This window comes from Penicillium cosmopolitanum (assembly GCF_028827165.1).
Source record: "Penicillium cosmopolitanum strain IBT 29677 chromosome Unknown utg000005l:1.0-4006212.0:1.0-4009387.0, whole genome shotgun sequence".
NCBI classification, from domain to species: domain Eukaryota; kingdom Fungi; phylum Ascomycota; class Eurotiomycetes; order Eurotiales; family Aspergillaceae; genus Penicillium; species Penicillium cosmopolitanum.
In genome coordinates, this window is record NW_026622675.1 from 710,367 (window position 1) to 729,232 (window position 18,866).

The following is an 18,866-nucleotide window of genomic DNA, read 5'->3' on the forward strand; positions in this document are numbered from 1 at the left end:
AGAATATAAGCTCTGGACCTGAGACTGAGAATGTACTCGGGGCTGCAGAATCCATCAACCTCGTGTGTCTTGTCTTGTGCGGAGGCTCCAAGGCTTGGTTGGGCCTGGGAATGTGTCTGGGGCTGTAGAGTCCATTGTGTCCGCAGAGACTATTGTGTCTGCAGATTGGTTAGCGGACTGATCTGAGTCTGGTCTAGGCTCATAGCAGGAAATGGATACCTAGATATACAGTGTACCTATATTCTGGTCATGGAATGTTTGTCTGGCCTTTGAGTCCAGGTGAACTGGAGGTTAACATGTCAAAAGGCCGACTCGGAGACCTTTACAGAATAAGTGACTCGAATTTGTGGCAGAGTTGTGGCAGAGTTGCAAATCTTAGAAACGAAGTAGGAACAAATATAAAAATTTCGTGGCCAAAGCTCCAGTATCGAGATTATGAGACTGGGTCATTTCTGAGTGGGCGGTGGCGGACAAAAGCAACCTTCAAAAAAAGGAATGTCACAGTCTCCAAGTGAGTGGGGAGATGACATGGGAGGCAATAGGAGGCAATAGGAACGAAGAAGGATGTTGACAAGGAGAAGAGAAGAAACGAGCAGAAGAAGAATAATAAGGGGGAGAAGTGGACATGCTCATGGTCGTAAGGAAGGTGTATAAGTTGGAAGTTGGAAGGAGCGGCGGGCAGATAGTGGAGAATAAAAGTCTGATAGGGATGATGCTGTATTTCAGCAGTTGGGTTCCTGGTTTTAACTTGATCACAAGTCGGAAAGAGCTACGCCAAGTGCCTTTTTGTTGAAGACGCATACAGTTACATTCTCTTAAGATTTTGATTGACCTCCGGGTATCGGCATCAACTAGTACTCGTGAGGACCACTTGTTTCATCCCAGCGATCGATTGACTAAAAGAACTACCTTTAGGCCTCTGTTCAGAACGCCACCTATTCAGGGGGCAAACTACGGCTCTATATCTTTGACAAATAAAAAGACATCGAGAAGACGAGCCATCTCAGCTCGGGTAATGTTCTTTTCAGGTCCTATGAAGAATTTGCCAGCACGACCGGAGGCCAAGAGGTTCTAGGAAATCACTTCTTGTGATTCCCATTTATATCTTGTACACCAACTTCTCCATGCTGATTGGCTGCAAATGAGTCTCGTCTTTCTGATCCGATCCGGCCCTGGATACCAGGGACGATTTGCGGAGCACAGCGAAGCCATCAGAAATGATCTGTTCCATACCGCCAGGCATGAGGCGGATGGGGCCCGATTGGAGAACATTCGAACCAGAAGTTGGTTCCTGGCCGATGTATTTGAAGAAAGCGGCGGCGAAGCTTCTAGCATCTGGATTGGCATGTAGGGTTACACCTGTAGACATATTAGATTGAATCAAACCAGGTAACTGGAGAATATGATGATGTTACCATGATAACCGAACTCAACGCCGAGGCCCTCCCAAACTGGACCGACGACAGGCTTGATCTTCAAGGCAGCTATGTCAAATCCGCCAATGATTGGAGTCCGAAAAGCGGCAAATTTCCCTAAAGGGCTCAATGTGCTTTCGACCATCCCTACTGTTGAGCCAACGGATACTGCATCAATTGCGTATGACACGCCGCTCTCATCAGTCGCCTCACGGACCCTCTCTGGCCAATTATCATCCCTATAATCGACTAAGATATCGTATTGATATGGTGCCTTCTTTAGTGAGGTATGCTTCGACGCACTGGCAGCTCCGATGAGTCTGACCTTTTTCCCCGCTGTCTTTTCCGCGATACGGACTAGCTGCGCCGCAAAAAGGCCGACGTTAGTTGTTGCGCCGTATATCAAAACGTTTACGGGCTCTTCCACACCCCCAAACGTCGGTGTCCCATAGAACGGACATGGAAAGCCCATACGGTAGAAGAGGCCCTGTGCGGCAGTAAGACCACACATAGTAATGGTAGCGGCGCTTTCCAGCGGTACGCTATCAGCGACTTTCCAGGTCAAGTCATAATCGGTCACAACGTACTCGGCGTAGGCGCCGGGACGGTCGTTGGCAGAGTTTGCTGGATACTGTCAGACGTGTGATTAGGATCAAAAGAGGAGACAACACCTACCGCCTTGAACAAGTCCAGCGACGCGTGCGCCAATCTTCATCCGCGGGTCTTCCAGAGTTTGGAGATCTTCGCCAATTCTCACCACGACTCCCGCGAAGTCTGTGCCAACGACACGCATATCTTGGAGCGCAATAGGGTGGTCTATGTTCATGACATCTACCGTGTTGAGCGCGACAGCCTCGACCTTGATCAGGATTTGCTTTGGTCCAGGGATTGGCACGGTGATGTCCTTCACAGCTAGAGATTGACTCTGGGGCCTGAAAACTAGCGCTTTCATCATGCCGCTTGCGGCCATGGTAATTTTCAGTGTGAGTTGGTTAAGTTTGGAAGAGCTACTTATTCTTGGCAGTAGCGATGAGATAAGTAGTGCAAGGTCAAGAAGTAGACTCGTATCAACAGCTTCAGGGCCTTGTGACTGGAGTATTCAAATCAGGAGGCACGTTTTGGCCCCTGAGCGAAAGACTTTTTATATCAAGCCTCTTCCAAAATACGCAACAAGAATGTCCGCGGAATTAGATGCGGATTAAAACTCGGAGTTAGACTGTTGTCAGCTCCGAGGGATGCAAGCCGAACCCGGGAGCGACGTCACTATTGTTGTGCATAAAGGGCCCTCTTATGGACGAAATCAATGTGAACCTAAGTCAAGCCGGCTTCGAGTAGTGACATCCTTTGCCGGTGCGTCTGTTTGGACACATTCCAAATTTGGCGCTGATCAAGTTAAGAGATGCGGCCACGAAATGACCATCTGACCAAGCTACGTCGGCATGTTGCTGCACGGCTAAAACTTTCTTGTATGGATTTGAGACTGGCGATAATCTCGGCGATGTTGATGGAGATTGAAAGTATAAATGGAACTGTGAATTCTTGGCCCATAAACCCCGAGGCCCTGGGATGCTCCATCATTTACACTGGGTAAGTTTTTTCATAGGTGCGAAGTGGACGTTGAGGATGGCGTGGATTGTGTTGAGGTCAATCATTTCGAACTCTATTTAAAACGCTTACATCTAGATGCTCATTGGTTAGATATAGGCTTGGCTCCCCAGCTACGCATCACTTTTGAATGTGCATCCAGGTCAAGGGGCCGCGATTAAATCCACTTCGCGGAGAATTTTGATGCCTTCACCGGAGTTGGGCACGACCTGACAGCCATATCTGATTTCTAATATAGGATGAATAGGGTTGATTGGCTGAAGAGAAAGCAGGAATGTACTAGGGGAGGTTGAAATAACCCCTGTATGGCTCTGATACTCCAGCTTACCACGAACGAGATATCAACGAGATATCATGGCAGAACACAAAGAAAAAGTGGATCATCATGTGTACATATGTACAGACAGACCTTCGGAGGTGGAATCATTGGGTTTGGTTTTGAGTGATCCCATTGGCAGGATTTAGAGTTAAATGGGGCGTAAGCAGATTAAAACGAAGGCGGGAGCGTTTTGGTCTGCCTAGTCTCAAGTGGATCGCCACTCCATGTAGAACTGCTGCTGACCAATGTCACTCATTCTGTAAGCATCTTGCATACACTCCATCAATTTCCTCTCGCGAATATTTGCATCGTCAAGGCGCATACTGCAAACTTTGAGCGCCCCGCAACACGGCTTGAAATTTCACGCTATGTCTTTGGCACCAGGCTCACCAACTAAGCCGCAGTTGGGGACACAATCAGAAGCTCTCTCCCCTAGCGACGATTGGACCGGCATCACGAATTCGGCCACGCGGCGGAGATTACAAAATCGGCTCAACCAGAGATCATATCGTGAGTCTTTTTTTGGGTGCCTCCCTTCGGTATCCGCTCTATCGCTAATACCAAACTGCTACGAAAAACAGGCTTGCGTCAAGAAGCAAAGGGGAAAGAGGAAAGACCGCCGGAAAGAGTAACTGTTGTCTGCGGTGTTGGAAGGAATCTCACTATTGCCCCTGGTTGCACTGAGGAATCCACACGACTCGCGCCTATTACGTGCAGACTTTCTTCGGTCCAACATGACCAGTGCTCATTCGCTCCTCCAACTGTGCATGAGCTCATGCATGAATTCGAAAAGAGAGCCATGAAAGACTTTACTCGATGTGCACCGAGAGCGGACCAGCTCATCAAGCTAAGCAGATTGAATATCCTACGTGCAGCCTACGATAATGCAGTTGCTATAGGCATGTCTCCAGAGTGGATGTGCCGGGATGATACAGTTTCGATCTTTAGTCAAATTGGTCCACATATGTCTCACAATGCTGTTCCTCTCAGTTTACGGGCAACGTCTTTGCAAAAGCAGTTTCCACATCATCCATGGCTTGATGTTTTTCCTTTCCCGCAGATGAGGGACAATCTCATTATGGCAGGAAATACTCTTGACGACGATGAATTGTGTCATGACCTTACTGCCTTTTGGGATACCCGGCATAGTGATGCGACTTTGCTTGTTTGGGGGACGCCTTGGGATCCACGAAATTGGGAGGCCACAGAGGCATTTGCTAGGAAGTGGGGTTGGGTTCTCCGAGGATGCCCTGAGATTCTCGTTTCAAGTAACAAGTGGAGAGTGAAGAGGGGCGAGAAATTACTCCATTGGCGTCAAATCCTAGGTTGAGAATAGTAGGGAACATAAAGATGATGGGGTCTGTGATGACCCAAAATTATGGAAATGAGAAAGCATTGGAACGGTATCGAAACCCTCTCGTTCTTCCTTTCAGTCTGATCCTACATTACAATAAAGTGTCTCATGATTATGGGGAATAATATGTAGTTCGGACCACGATTTCTGCTATTCCCGTCCCAAGCATACGGCTGTTGATCCCATCGTTTGCCACCGTATGATACACTTAATGCCCCACCTGAAAGGTTTGGATACAAAACAAACTGGCCTGAGACAACGGAAGCTTGCGGTAACCAAAATCTGAATTGATTACTAAATATAAGCGTATTGTTCATGGACCCGCACTGGAAACCTTGAAAACATCCATTGCTTTAAATCTCTCAAAGCCGACGGCTTTAATTACCAATGTTGCCGTATTTAAAGAGCGTAACCGCGAAGCTGGAATCGAATTTCCCAACACAAGTATTCCCTTAAGAAGTTCATCACTTGACAACCAAGAATCATGTCTACTCATCCCGCAATCATCGCTACCGGCATCAAGGAGCCGCTGACAACCCAGCGAGTTCCTACTGCCACTCCGCAGCAGCATGAGATCCAAGTTCGAGTAGAATGGGTCCCATCCGCGCCGCTAGATGTTTTTAAAGTTGATGCTGGTTTGATGGCACAATTCCCTCTGCGTCTTGGTGACAGTGTTGCCGGAACGGTAGTCGCAGTTAGCCCCAATGTTCAGCGTCTCAAGCTCGGCGATAGAGTGTGTGGGTTCGTTTTCCACAACGAAAATGAAATGGGACAACAAGTCTATGTGACCGCGCCCAATCATCTCTTTTCAAAGGTCTGTACATTCTTCTGGCTATATTGTTTAGAAAGAAAACTAAGTTATCGGACAGGTGCCAGATGGCATGTCTCTTGCGGCTGCAGCCACACTTCCCACCAATTTCTGCACGGCTTTCCTTTCCCTGTCAGAAAACCTGAAGATAGACCTGCCGTGGCCTCTCCCTGAGAATTTTGTGCCTCGAGGCGAGCAAATTCCAATTTTAATCTGGGGAGCCGGTAGTTCAGTTGGTCACTTTGCAGTTCAAATTCTCAAGCATTGGGGATACAAGAATGTCATTGTTACGGCATCCCTCAAGCATGAGAAAAAGCTTAAAGGTTATGGCGCAGCGCATGTTTTTGATTATCGCAGCACTGGGGTCGTGGACTCTGTTCTTGAGATTTTGAGCTCGGACAAATCCCCTGAGGCGATTCGCGTCTTTGATTGCGTGGACTCCAAATTCGGCTCCTTGCTTCCAATTTCAAAAATCGCGACTCGAGCAGGCTCCAAGGTCGCAGCTGTTCTGCCTGTTGTGATTAATAACTCCTCGGACGCGAATGGATTGCAGCTGTCTCCTGATGTTTCCACGGGGGCAGATTGGTCAAAGGATGTGGAAATCCATAGCATTGTCAGCTACGGCTATGAAGCGGTATGTGGAGTACTTTTCTACGCTCAAGCTTGAAATGTTTGCTAATGCACCTTTAGAATGCCTTCCTGAAGGAAAATCTCTTCCCGGAGATCTTGCCCACTCTACTTTCTCAAGGCACAATTGAACCAAACGACCAGCGAGTTGTTCAAGGGACACGCTTCTAGAGCGAGCTCGTACGGCCCTAGACATCATGAGGACCGGTACCGTCAGCGGCGAAAGACTCGTCTGGAAAGTTTGGACGGCAGAAGAATTCCCCGAGTTCAAGTAAACCTTGGAATGGGAATTTAATGGAAGTTGGAAGGCTATCGTGCTGGAATTGGTAGCGCCAGGAGCCCTCTCTTTTTTGCATAAATACGTATCCAGTCTCCTTCCATCTATCGTGATCTATAAATTGATGCTGCTTTCTTTATTATTGCTCCTCCGGTCTCTCTTTCAAAAGGCAGAGAATAGAGGAGAGACTGCTTTATCACGATTTCAGTTCTGAATAGACATGCTACCTTTCTTTTTAAAGTTTGAATGGCATATTCTAACCAAAGATGATCTCTCAATGTAGACATTTGGACTTTCTTGAAACGCTCATCGATAATTGGACCGCAGTCAAGACGCGACGCCGCCCCGACTTTGCTCCAGGACACGATTGAAAATCGATTCCGCTTTAAAGCTACACGTCAGAATTCTCTACCGTGCGAGTCAAGTTGCTGAAGGTGAGCCTCCCTGAAGGACTCAGCTGATATATGTCGAAATAGAGCGACTATCTGAAATACGACAGTACCCCCTCACGTTCCTTGTGGCAAGCTAAATGTTAGCCTTCAAGGCTAGTTGGGTTATTCGGATCATGTCCAAATGTAGGCATTATGGTTGGTTTAAGCTTTGTGTGAAATATCCCTTATTCGAACTACTACGGCCAGTGGCACGCTTTGGGTCGCGAGCATTCTTCATCTACTATATTATGCTGTGGGGGTTCTAAAGGCAACTGATTCTCATTTCAGGAGCAGTTCTATTCTCGAGCAGTGATTGCAAAAGCAGCAATCTGCTTAGCACGCTTAGTGATATGCTCAGATCTACTCAGTAAGCAAAAGCAGCGCTCACTGAATACTAAATTAGAAAGAGGAAGCCAAGACTTTGCATAGGAAATCCAATAGTACGTCGGACTACGGTCTCAATAGAATAAACTGAACAATAGAGATAAAAATACTAATATACATTGTGACACTATCTAGACAGGATATATGCAAAAAGGCTAATTAAACAAATCAATATACAGTAGGGAGCGCGTCTCCCTAATCGCGAGCTTTGTTCTCATCGGGAATCTCGCTGTGATCTTGTGTGGCCTGCTTGGCGCACTCGGTTTCAGATCCAGATTCGGACTGCTCTCTATCATCTGAGCGCCTAACTTCGAAATGCTCTTGCTGCCCAGGTTCCTCGTAGGGCTCTGCTTCCACTTGCTCCTCGTCAGCAACCTTGTCTTCTTCGACGAAAGCCTGGAAGTCCTCATTTTCATCAACCCAGTACTGGTCATCAAGAGCCTCATCCTCTTCGTCAACGGCTTGGTCCTCCTCTTCGAACATCTTGTAGTCGACTAGGTTTTGATTCACCGGGTTTTCGAGGCGTTCCTTGGTGATTTCGCGTCGCTTCTTTTCACGAGCAATGACACTGGCAAATCGAGACTGTCGTTTCTGGTCCTTTTGTTTGACTGTGGTGGAAGCCTTGCGGAGGTGGTTCTCAGTGTCGATTTCGTCCGCGGTTGACAGCGGATTCGACTGGGTATCCACCCCCCGATCAACCCACACGGTGTCATCCGCTGGACTTTCAGTCTCGCTAGAGTTCCTGGGCCCTTTGGTTAGATAATTTGGAGTCTTGCGCTGCCACGTCTCCAATGTCTCGTCATCTTTGAAGATGTTAGGTCGACTTCCGGGACGTGTAGTCTTGCCGAGAACGCCACCTCTCATGACGATGTGCTCGGTTGGATTCGCCTCGCTGTCAGGTTGTTGCGAACGATGTCGAAGCAATACGCCTTGGATCTTGTCGCGCTTATAAGGCATTTCACCGATCAATTTGACTGTTTCAGGGGCATCGGTGTTGATCTTCTGGAGTTCGTGATTGCCTTGAGTGATGGTTTTATCTCGGATACGGTTGAGAGAGGCGGCGAGGAAAACGATGGTGAGATAAGTCGGTTGCAGATGATCTGGTTCAATACCGATCCAGTGCTTTCGTGTGTTCTTGCCGGCAACATCCCGGAACGACACTGTTCGAGGATCTTCAAGCATCCAAGTAGAATTTGTCATTTGGGGTGATTTGTGTCCAAATCCGCGTAAAAGCTTGGACCATCCAGGGAAACGAGGTGCGAATTTCTCTTCGAACATTTGGAAACCTTTGACTTGATCAGGATAGTAGTCAGAGGATGCCAGCATTTGTACCCAGCTTGACCAATTGAAGGTAGTCAATTCGAAGCCAAGTTTCTCGAGATCCGCCACGACCTCACTGATCCTTCTCGCCTGGTTCTGGTAGCCCAAGACTCGCATGTAGAGAGACAAGGGTTTCGCAAGAATAAAACGCTGTGCTGATATAATCTTGCGACCATGGGGAATGACAGAAACATTGGTGGTCGGCAAGTCAGAGCGCCGAGAACTTGTAGCATGGGACTCCTCAATGTTCGATGAGGGAGTTTTGGGCGACAAGTCAACCACAACCTCACTGGCTTGTTCCATAGCTTCAGATATCGCGAATTTCCACAGCTTCTCGGCTTCATCATATTGTGCCACGTTTAAATGAGCAGACATCATGGAAGTGAGAACTCGAATTGGCATCGGTTTCGGCTCGTGCTCCTCAGGGTTTACGGGAGCCCGGCTATCCACAAATTCCTGGTATAGTGCAAGGGCACGATTGATCGCACCACGTTTCCCGTATTGCTCGATCAGGTATTCGTATTGAAAAGCCACCTCAGCATCATTGACAGGTTTATTGACAAGTTGGTTGCCAGGCATGAAAGTTGATGGTGCGGCATGAGAGTTAGCCAGGTATTCGGCCAAAGCCTTTTCCGCGTGCACCAGATGAACGTCAGCATCATTTGTGATACCGGTCTCTTTTGCGATTCGCAAATCACGCTGGACCTGGGATTTGAGATACAAGAAGCTTGACTTAGGCCCAGCTTTGCCAAATCGCTCCACAATCTCTTTGAAAATGATGTGCACCATATCTCTGTTGCGTTGCTTAACGAATCCGGATAGAACGAGGGCGTAATGGGCCTCTTCAGCATACATTTCACGATTTTGGTGCAGGTCTTGAAGCAATTTTCGTGCTCGCTCAGGTCTGCCAATCAGGACAAGACCACGCATCGTTGCGTAATACGTCCAACCATCCCACGGAACATTGAGCGCTTTCATGCGTGCCTTGATCCGGTAGCAAGCTTTGACGTTGAGCCTGCGCGCATACTGAAGTAGGATCATATTCCAAATTCTGGTGAGGTTCCCTTGGATTCGAAGGTTGGAACACGCCTCTGCAAGCTGTTCCGCGAAATCCAACTGCCCGTTCGTGCAGTGTGCTTGAATGACTGTATCAAGCATTGGCATTGTGATTAATACTCGATGCTGACGTGCTTCTTCCAGGAGCCTATGGGTGCCATTAACATCACCTCTCTTTGCGGTGATTCCCATCAATGTGCCAAAGCTATATGAATCTGGCTGCAAGCCGGCATGCAACATTTGAGTGAAAGTTTTCTGTGCACCAGTCCAATCATTGTTGGCAGCATGCGCCTTGATAAGCGCATTCCAGCAGTGGCTATTTGGCTGGAGCTGAAATTCATTTGTCAATCGTTCAAATTGTCGACGTGCTTCTTTCACATTGCCCATCTTGGCATGGGCAACGATTAGTGGTAGCACTGGCCGACAGTCTGAAGGGTTCCCGTAATCCGCCAGCATCCGGTTAAAGACCGATTCAGCCTGTGAAAAGTCACCAGCATGAGCATAGCAGTCCATGCTCACGAGATATGCACCCATGCCCGGCCGATTAAAGAAATGTTCGAGTTCGGCCAAGAAATATGATATACCGCTAGTCATTCCCCATGCTTTCATAGAGTTCAACTGGCGATTTAACAGGCCATATGAAGGCCGGAGATCAGGCCATTCCACACGCAGTTGGCGATAAAAGACTATTGATCGAGAAAATCCGGAGCGAGTTGGCGACGACTGAAGCGTTTCGATGATCTTGTTGTAATGCATCAGTAAAGGGACATATAGATCTCCATATACTCTCAGCATTTCGAGGAGGTGATCCAGCGAGGCATGTTCAGGCTGAGTCGGGGAGTGTGAAATTTGATGCAGAAGCGCTTCTGCAAGGTCAAAGAAATGCTCATGCCTTCTTTGGTCAGCATATTGTCTGGATGATCGAAGATGAAGTCCAAAAGCCAGGCAGTTCGAAACGAGTGTAACGTCTGTAACGTGTAAAAATAACAATTGGGCCTTTTGAATATCCTCTGGGTGTTCGAGGGAACCCCATATTCGCGAGACTTCCACGGCGGGACTCCACAGTTTCCTTGTGAAGAAGTATGCGAAGATCTTAGGAAAACACGAGTTGGCAGCTTCTTGCGTTGTAGATAGCTCTGCTTGCTTGGCGATTTCCATGAGTCTTGGAGAATTTTCGACTAGTGCTTGGGAATGAGTAATGCGGTGAAAATCACTGGGTGAGCGGTCTTTGAGCGGAATCTCTTCAAAGAGTTGCCAAGCCCGGTCCGAATCCGAGCTGTGGTTGGAAGCTGATAGGTATTGACATAAGGGGGAACGAACGGCCGATGGTTTTCCAGCAGCCAGGTAAAGAACCCATGCCTTGTCGAAATCCTTGTCAACATCCTTGCTTTTGTCTTCTAGTATCCTTGAGAGTTCTTCTATGGCCCGACTAGCTGCTGAATTATCCGTCCCATCGAAGGTTGTCCCGTGTATTCTTGAAGTGTCGGGGAGGGTGGGTTGAGTGTTTGAGACCGCTTCGGAGGTGTAGTTTCTCGGGAAGCCGACCAGCGATCGTTTTCTTCGGCGCAGACCCAATCTCCTTGGTTGTCGGGGTAAGCGCAATGCCGGCGAAGAGGTCCGGGGTACAAGAATTCCAAAAAGGGCGTTCCTCCATCTTGGGCCGATTGATTTTGGTTTTGGGAGGCGAGGTTGAGAGCGGAGGACGAGCGTTGATTTGACGGCTGGACCAAGGCGAGAAACCAACCGGGGAAGTCCTCTGCAGTAGCATTGTGTTTCCAAAAAGTGCGAGACAGGGATCTCCGTGTTCGAATCGCATCATTGGGGTCTCGAAACAAACGCCGTCCTGCGCTCTCGAAACAGGCAGTTGCCCGTTCCAACATCACCCCCAATCGTCGCGGTGTTGGAATAACACTGAAGTCACCGAGGATGATCGACAGGCTGCATCGTATCGTATAAGATGGTCCTAAATAATGCACATCCCAGTTAGACGCCAAAGATCTCATGGTGGAAGGGGGTTTTTTTTTCCTCTCCGCAGCATTCAAACAAGCTGTTCCGAGAGATGATGGTGCCATACATACCGCGAAAAAACAGAAAAAATCAATTGGATTCAACACGCGATCTTTCAATGCAAGCTCGAGGCTTCCAAATTCAAGACCAAATGCAAAATCCAGGTGGAGAGAACCACGAGCAGAGTAGCTCGATGGGATCGAGAAGAACGGGAGCAACAAAACGTTGGAAAGATTGGAAATTGCCGGGCTGCACGTCGGCCCATTCATTTGGCCGAATTGGGGTACCGCCTTTCCACCCACCACAACTCCTCCCCTCAAGACCAACTTGACCTTGACTACTCCAGGAAACTCCCCCTCCATTCCGATCAGCCCACCATCATGGAGATCACCGATTTCGTTTTCAAAGAGCGTGAAGATCTTCTCCTGGTTGGCGACTACAATGCCTATCGGGCACACGCCACCCGCAGACTGCACAAACTCCGCAAGAAGTTGGGCCAGGCGACCCCCAAAGGCCGCAAGTACACAGCCAAACCCGCTGTGACCCCCGAGAATGTCGGAACCAATGTTTCGTATGTCTTTTTACAATTATGCTGTGGATATTTAAGAAGGAGTGAAGAACTTTTAAGCTGACTCCCGCTGCTTGTCTAGTTATGTACACCTATTGCTTTTGGGATCCGAACGAGCCTGGGCGCAAGCCATGCATATGAAGTCGACACACTCCGCGGATCCAGATGCGAAAGGAATTGCCGGTGCCACCAGACGCCATATTATTTCGCGATTGAACAAAGCTAAAGGATATGCGCAGCACCTAGTGGACCTGCTACACGAGCAATCCACCACCGGTGCGAGCGACATTGATATTCTTGAGGCGCGGGCCTATTTTGCTACGATCTCTGGAGCTCTGTGGCTGGAAAAGCGACGATGGGAACAGTGCCTGCACGACTATGCCATTGCCAGAGTCATTTATACGGCTTTGGGACAGAAAGTCAAGAAGGATGCTTTCCGAGACTTGCTCACCGGTACCGTCGACCCGAGTCTGCGTTATGCGGCTTACCAAATGAAGCTACCACGCTCAAAGCCCACCTCCTCTCTTGCGATTGAATACTTCCCATCCGACTCGAATATCCGCTCGGAGGTGGAGAAGATTGACCCTTCTTGTCTGGCTGAGGAGGCCGCAGGTACACGGAGAACCGCCGAGGGCGAGGTGCAGAAGCTACCCGAGTCTGTAACATGGCGGTCGCGCACTGTTCCTCTGGACGATGCCTCTATCTCCCAGGCTTTGGCTGCTGCTTCGGCCGCCGAAGGACGTCTCTCTGCTTGGCTATCCGATGAGGGCAAGTCGGCTTCCGCTAAAGATCAGGCTGCCGCATACGATAATGTCATCATCGCCAGTCAGGATGCGGTCGATGCTACGAAAACTGCTCTCGATGACCTTACCGGTGAGGGCGTGGATCCCGGCGATAAGCGCATGCAGGCACTACAGATCACTCGTACCGCTGTCAACTACGAGCTTGTTGGCTGGCGTATTGGACGCAACCGTGTTCTGTGCGGCGAGCAAGATGGTCTTGTATTTGGCGAGGAACAGACGACCCAAGGCAAGACTGTCAAGCGTAATGCAGGCAATGGTAAGAAACTGAACAAGCTCCGCGAACGAGTGGTACTATACGATTCGACTCTGCAAAGTATCGACTTCATTCTTGAGCTGCCGGGAGTTGCAGCCGACTCGACCTTTGTGCAGGATCTGGAGGCGAAGCGCCGCTATTTCCGGGCTCTGAGGTATGCCATTTATCCCCCCACATTCACTATTCAGCAGTTCACTAATCTAATGTCTGACTAGATCTTTGGCCGTCGGACGGTCTCACGGTGTGCTGGGCAAGCCTACTGAAGCACTTGCGCTTTTCGCTCAAGCTTTGGACTTGTCCCAGTCTGCGGCGTCACCTGCATCGGCAGAATCACAGGGGCCTCCCCGTCTAGATGTCTCTCGGGCACAGGCAGGTGCCCTGGAGACCGCACTGCGCGGACTGGTCGCCCAGTATCGGGGATTGGTCACTCTGGAGCGACTGGAAGCCCAATCCGGCCCCGGTCAGCAACGTCCGCTTGTCGAGCGCCTGCACCAGTTCCAGCAAGGAACCGACCTCAGTAACCTTGTGCCGTACCCGCCGCAGATGAAGCCGGTTCCGGTGAAGCCTTTGTTCCTGGACGTTGCATGGAACTACATCGAGTATCCCCACGAGGGTCAACAGCAACAGGAGGCCTCGGCCCCGGCGGCGGCGGCAGCGGCAGCGGCAGCAGCAGGAGAAGAGAAGAAGGGACGAGGATGGTTCGGATTCGGACGATGAGCAGATACCTTATGTGTCATGTGTCATGTATTTATTCCATGGAATCGATGAATTGGAGGGTATCCTCTAGTCTGCCCACACATCTGGTCATGGCCATGGCCATTCTCATTCCCATGCTACGAGTACGAGTACGAGTAGGTATATCTGAGATCTAGATCAGTCCCTGCATGGCTGTTCCACCAATCATCGTTGGTCCTTAGTCATTCCACGTGACCCAGATCCGGGACAAACTGGAGCCGAGTCACGCTATGCCCAAAAGCCCTACAAAGTACAAAGTACGGAGGAGTATGTTCAGAGTGCAGAGTGCAGAGTGCAGAGTGCAGAATACAAACAACAATTGCTAGTTAGTATTTTGGCTACAGGAGATGCTGCCTGTTAGGCGGGGTAATTCTACTGCAGTAAATATCGTGTTTACGTTGTATTGCATTGTATGATATTGTAAGCGTACTCTGAATGTTGGTGGACTCCAATCTACACGGTACATTACTGTACGGGAAGTATGGCGAGAGGACGGAGTAGAGAAAAAGAACACACGACTCAAATCCAATGGGACTAAAATTCATAGGAGTCATTGTTAATCTCAATCTATAGTGGGTCAATCAGACCATAGTCTCCTACTCCCTGTCGCAAGAATAAAATAATAATGGCTCGATAGTCATTCGTGGCTCGCCCAGCAACCGGGACTCGGAATTGGCCCTCCCGCCCCTGACCGATTGGAATTTCCCTTTCCCCCCTCTCCACCCACTCGCGCGCGGTGATAGTCCGGTTCTTTGGTCACTGCTTTTTTTTCCTTTTCTGTTACTCAGTCTCTCTTTATACTCAAAAAAAAAATCTTGAGGCCTCTTCTCTGTGGCCTTACCGGACATCATGGTCAATATCACAGGGAGTTTCGTCTCCCCATCCGCCGATGCGACGGTTTCCCCCCAGCTGTTTGCGCCAGCGGGTCTTATCGCCTCCGTGCTTGATGGCTTCACCATCTGGAAGTTCCTGGTGACTCTCTTCGTTGGTGCCGTCGTCTATGATCAATGTATGTGTGATCCGTCCCATCCGAGTCCAGTCTCTTTGACAGACTCTGTCCAGTCTTGTGTCTCGTGGCGCGTCTCAGGATGAAAATATGAATCTAACATGCAATTTCCCCCTTTTCTAGTGAAGTATCACTACCTCAAGGGCGCAATCATCGGTCCTGCCTATAAGATCCCCTTTATGGGCCCGTTCCTGGAATCTGTCAACCCCAAGTTCACCGAATACAAGGCCAAATGGGACAGCGGCGAATTGAGCTGTGTCTCCGTCTTCCACAAGTGAGCCTCCCCCAAATTCTCTCCCTCCGGACAATGGCCTTGCTGCTTGATGCTTCCCCAGCGCCCAGTGCCATTCTCGGTATTAATTGACTAACCGTGCGCCAGGTTCGTCGTCATTGCCTCGTCCCGTGATATGTCCCGCAAGATCTTCAACTCGCCCGCCTACGTCAAGCCCTGTGTCGTGGATGCCGCCCACAAGCTTCTCGGAAAGACCAACTGGGTTTTCCTTGATGGCAAGGCTCATGTTGACTACCGCAAGGGTCTCAATGGCCTGTTCACCCGCCAGGCTCTGTCCTGCTACATGCCCCGCGTCGAGGAGGTCTTCAACGACTACTTCCAGCGTTTCCTCGATAAATCCGCCAAGGTCGAGCACAAGCCTACTCCCTGGATGCCTCAGTTCCGTGAGCTCATGACTGCCCTGGCCTGCCGCACCTTCGTCGGCTACTACATGTCCGAGGAGGCTGTCCAGAAGGTCGCCGATGATTACTACCTGATTACCGCCGCGCTCGAGCTGGTCAACTTCCCCATCATCCTGCCTTATACCAAGACCTGGTACGGCAAGAAGGCCGCTGACATGGTCCTCGACGAGTTCTCCAAGTGTACCGCCAAGTCTAAGGCTCGCATGGCTGCCGGTGGTGAGGTTTCCTGCATTCTGGACGCCTGGGTCAAAGCCCAGCAGGACTCTGCCAAGTACCGTGAGAAGATTGAGAAGGGTATCCCGGTTGAAGACTCTGAGAAGCCCGCCCAGGTTCTCCGTGATTTCTCCGACTTTGAGATTGCCCAGACCATCTTCACTTTCCTTTTCGCCTCCCAGGATGCTACCAGTGCCGCCACCACCTGGCTGTTCCAGCTCTTGGCTGACCGTCCCGATGTTCTGGAGAAGGTCCGCGAGGAGAACCTGCGCGTCCGTAACGGTGACCGCAAAACTGGTATCTCCCTCGAGTTGATCGATCAGATGACCTACACCCGCGCCGTCGTCAAGGAGACCCTCCGCTACCGTCCCCCGTCATCATGGTCCCTTATCTCGTCAAGAAGGATTTCCCCATCACCGACAAGATCACCGTTTCCAAGGGTTCTATGATCATTCCTTCCGTCTGGCCCGCCACCCACGACGAGGATGCCTACCCCAACGCCGACTCCTTTGAGCCTGAGCGCTGGATCACCGGTGACGCCGAGCAGCAGGCCAAGAACTTCCTGGTCTTCGGCACTGGTCCCCACTACTGCCTGGGCCAGAACTACGCCGTCTCCTCGCTGATTGCCATGATCGGCAAGGCCAGTCTGGAGATGGACTGGGAGCACTTCCCTACCGCTCAGTCGGAGGACATCAAGGTGTTCGCCACTATTTTCCCCCAGGTATGCATCACCCCTTGCATCTCTGTGAATCCCCCACATAATGAAACACAATCACTAACCACTTCATACACAGGATGACTGCCTTCTGAACTTCCGCCCCCGCGCCTAAATAACCCCAGTCTCCAAAGTAAAAAGCATGAATTTGAACCCGGCCCCGACATCCAGATAGAAGGGCTCGGTCACGTTTCAACAAGTCCTTTTCTGTCCTGGAGATGGCGGGGCCTGTTCGAATGTTTCTCTTCTCGTCTCTTCTCGATTTGATTTGATTTGGCCGACGTGGCAGATCCCTCTTGTGTAAGGGGTCCCTGCCCTGGCATTTGGCCTCGCATTAGGTTGCACTTTGAGGACAAAGTTACTGCTACCCTTATACCCCGCGTCCCGTGTTCTGTTTCCATTATGTGTTTATGACTGCGGCCCGTGTGGGCACGCTGCGATGGAGCATTTCTGGGGTTCTTCATTCTTCTTTCCCGGGCTCGAAATGGCCACGAGCCGTGCACAATAGAATAATATTAATTATTTATTTCGTTTCATCATGACGTTTTCTTTGTTTGATTCAAGTTGTAAATAATTGTAGTTTGCAATAGACTCGCGAGTTCATCAATGGAAAATTATGCATGGATTTCCAACTTGAAATGTTCACCTACTAGGTCATACCTAGGTAGATATATATCCGCATGAGTCCATGGTCTACTGAGAGCAGAAATGCACAATTTCCTGCTGAAGCCTAAACTGGGAACCAGGTACCTAGTAGGTAGTAAGGACTAGTAGTACCTAGATATCAGGACTCTAACCTGGATACCCCAAATTGAAATACGGTCGCGAAAACAATATTTATCAAAATACTGTCAAACTATAGACGAGAAGCCATGCCGAGTCATGTGACCACCTTTAAGTATTGTAAGTAGTTAACCAGGAAGGCGGTCACACCTGGCACTAACACTGACATCACATCGCAACTGAACCCCATCATCGAACTCCGCGGACTTTCACACCAGCCCAAAAAACCCCCTCATAAAATATAAGTCATGGCATCGACATTTCAATCCGCCATCCGGCGCTCAGCCAGCACAATCTCCTCCAAAGCCATAAAAACACCAACCCGTCAATTCCTCCGCTCAACCTCGGCCCTCCCGCACTCCGCAACAACCCGAGGCCTAACCTCCCTCTCGCGCCGAAGCACACTCACAGCGCAGAACAAGCAATATCAAATCCAAACCCAACAGACTCGATCCCAAATCCGCTGGTCAAGCGACCAGTCCAAGCCCGAAGCCGATCCTGAACACATTAACTTCCGACAATGGGGATTTGAAGAGGTATGTCAAGCTTGAACTACACTTGTACCCTGTACCTAGTATACAACACTATATCCAAAGCCAAAAGACACCCCGGAACCACCACCACCACCACAACTAACCATCTCAAAACAACAGATAACAGCAACCCTCCCATCCACCTCACCCTCCTCATCCCCAACCCACACCCCAATCCTAATCGACGTCCGCGAACCCGCCGAACTAGCCCAAGGAATCATCCCGCACGCCCTAAGCATCCCACTCGCCTCCCAGCCCGACGCAATGTATCTCACGCCAGACGAGTTCGAGACGCGCTTCGGGTTCCCGAAGCCATCTGCTGATGGCGAGTCGGAGCTCGTCTTTTACTGTAAGGCTGGTGTGCGCGCTGATGCTGCGGCTCGGTTGGCTGTTCAGGCTGGGTATGATGCTGAGAAGATTGGGGTTTATTATGGGAGTTGGTTGGACTGGGTTAAGAATGGGGGAAAGGTTGAGGTTTGGGATGGGGATGAGTAGAGGAGAGTTGAGTTGAGTAGTGTCAGAGGAGGGGGAACTTTGTCTGATCTGATTTTATCTATGGGATGTTTTTCTCTATGGATTGGAAGGTGCTTTTAATGTGCTTTTAAGGACTTGAGTTTATGCTCTTGCTAGGTGATGGTTATGTCAGAGGGGTTGTACATACCTTTTCGAGTGGGAAGATATCAAACTGTCAAAGGGGTTAGTTAGAGACTAGGTTACTGTATGATACGGAGTCCAGATCTAACAACATTCATTAAAAAAGCAGCTATAACAAAAATAATCTGGTAAGAACCAGGCCTCATTCCCTATTCATGTACAGGTGCCTTTCCTTTTTGTCCCTGTCCAAACGTTCAAATCGTAGTCGTTCATGGTTATGTCCATATCGCAAGCAAACAAAAAAAACACAGAAAACTTTTTTTCTCTCGCTTCTGGATGGATATTGTCATATCTCGACATTCTCATT

The 18,866-nt window shown here is 49.6% G+C and overlaps 7 protein-coding genes across 7 annotated transcripts; 5 read left to right on the forward strand and 2 right to left on the reverse strand.

Moving 5' to 3' along the window:
• Positions 1 to 1,099: 1,099 nt before the first annotated feature.
• N7509_003295 (zinc-binding alcohol dehydrogenase family protein) lies at positions 1,100 to 2,385 on the reverse strand (the record flags this gene model as incomplete). The annotated part of the gene is made up of 3 exons (XM_056627932.1): positions 1,100 to 1,359; positions 1,416 to 2,039; positions 2,091 to 2,385. 3 exons carry the CDS (start codon positions 2,383 to 2,385, stop codon positions 1,100 to 1,102), a joined length of 1,179 nt encoding a protein of 392 aa, XP_056490666.1.
• A 1,322-nt stretch (positions 2,386 to 3,707) lies between these two features.
• Positions 3,708 to 4,669, forward strand: N7509_003296 (bZIP transcription factor; the record flags this gene model as incomplete). Its single annotated transcript, XM_056627933.1, has 2 exons — positions 3,708 to 3,849; positions 3,921 to 4,669. 2 exons carry the CDS (start codon positions 3,708 to 3,710, stop codon positions 4,667 to 4,669), a joined length of 891 nt encoding a protein of 296 aa, XP_056490667.1.
• A 508-nt stretch (positions 4,670 to 5,177) lies between these two features.
• Positions 5,178 to 6,299, forward strand: N7509_003297 (zinc-binding alcohol dehydrogenase family protein; the record flags this gene model as incomplete). Its single annotated transcript, XM_056627934.1, has 3 exons — positions 5,178 to 5,507; positions 5,563 to 6,135; positions 6,192 to 6,299. The coding sequence occupies 3 exons, from the start codon at positions 5,178 to 5,180 to the stop codon at positions 6,297 to 6,299; spliced, it is 1,011 nt and encodes a 336-aa protein (XP_056490668.1).
• Positions 6,300 to 7,415: 1,116 nt separating this feature from the next.
• N7509_003298 (putative translation regulator (Cya5)) lies at positions 7,416 to 11,364 on the reverse strand (the record flags this gene model as incomplete). Its single annotated transcript, XM_056627935.1, has 2 exons — positions 7,416 to 11,127; positions 11,168 to 11,364. 2 exons carry the CDS (start codon positions 11,362 to 11,364, stop codon positions 7,416 to 7,418), a joined length of 3,909 nt encoding a protein of 1,302 aa, XP_056490669.1.
• Positions 11,365 to 11,983: 619 nt separating this feature from the next.
• N7509_003299 (signal recognition particle subunit SRP68) lies at positions 11,984 to 13,944 on the forward strand (the record flags this gene model as incomplete). Its single annotated transcript, XM_056627936.1, has 3 exons — positions 11,984 to 12,174; positions 12,254 to 13,381; positions 13,443 to 13,944. The coding sequence occupies 3 exons, from the start codon at positions 11,984 to 11,986 to the stop codon at positions 13,942 to 13,944; spliced, it is 1,821 nt and encodes a 606-aa protein (XP_056490670.1).
• Positions 13,945 to 14,811: 867 nt separating this feature from the next.
• Positions 14,812 to 16,704, forward strand: erg5 (C-22 sterol desaturase erg5; the record flags this gene model as incomplete). Its single annotated transcript, XM_056627937.1, is given in 5 exon segments — positions 14,812 to 14,971; positions 15,092 to 15,242; positions 15,348 to 16,171; positions 16,186 to 16,595; positions 16,669 to 16,704. The coding sequence occupies 5 exon segments, from the start codon at positions 14,812 to 14,814 to the stop codon at positions 16,702 to 16,704; spliced, it is 1,581 nt and encodes a 526-aa protein (XP_056490671.1).
• A 916-nt stretch (positions 16,705 to 17,620) lies between these two features.
• Positions 17,621 to 18,400, forward strand: N7509_003301 (rhodanese-like domain-containing protein; the record flags this gene model as incomplete). The annotated part of the gene is made up of 2 exons (XM_056627938.1): positions 17,621 to 17,908; positions 18,026 to 18,400. The coding sequence occupies 2 exons, from the start codon at positions 17,621 to 17,623 to the stop codon at positions 18,398 to 18,400; spliced, it is 663 nt and encodes a 220-aa protein (XP_056490672.1).
• Between the last annotated feature and the right edge of the window lie 466 nt (positions 18,401 to 18,866).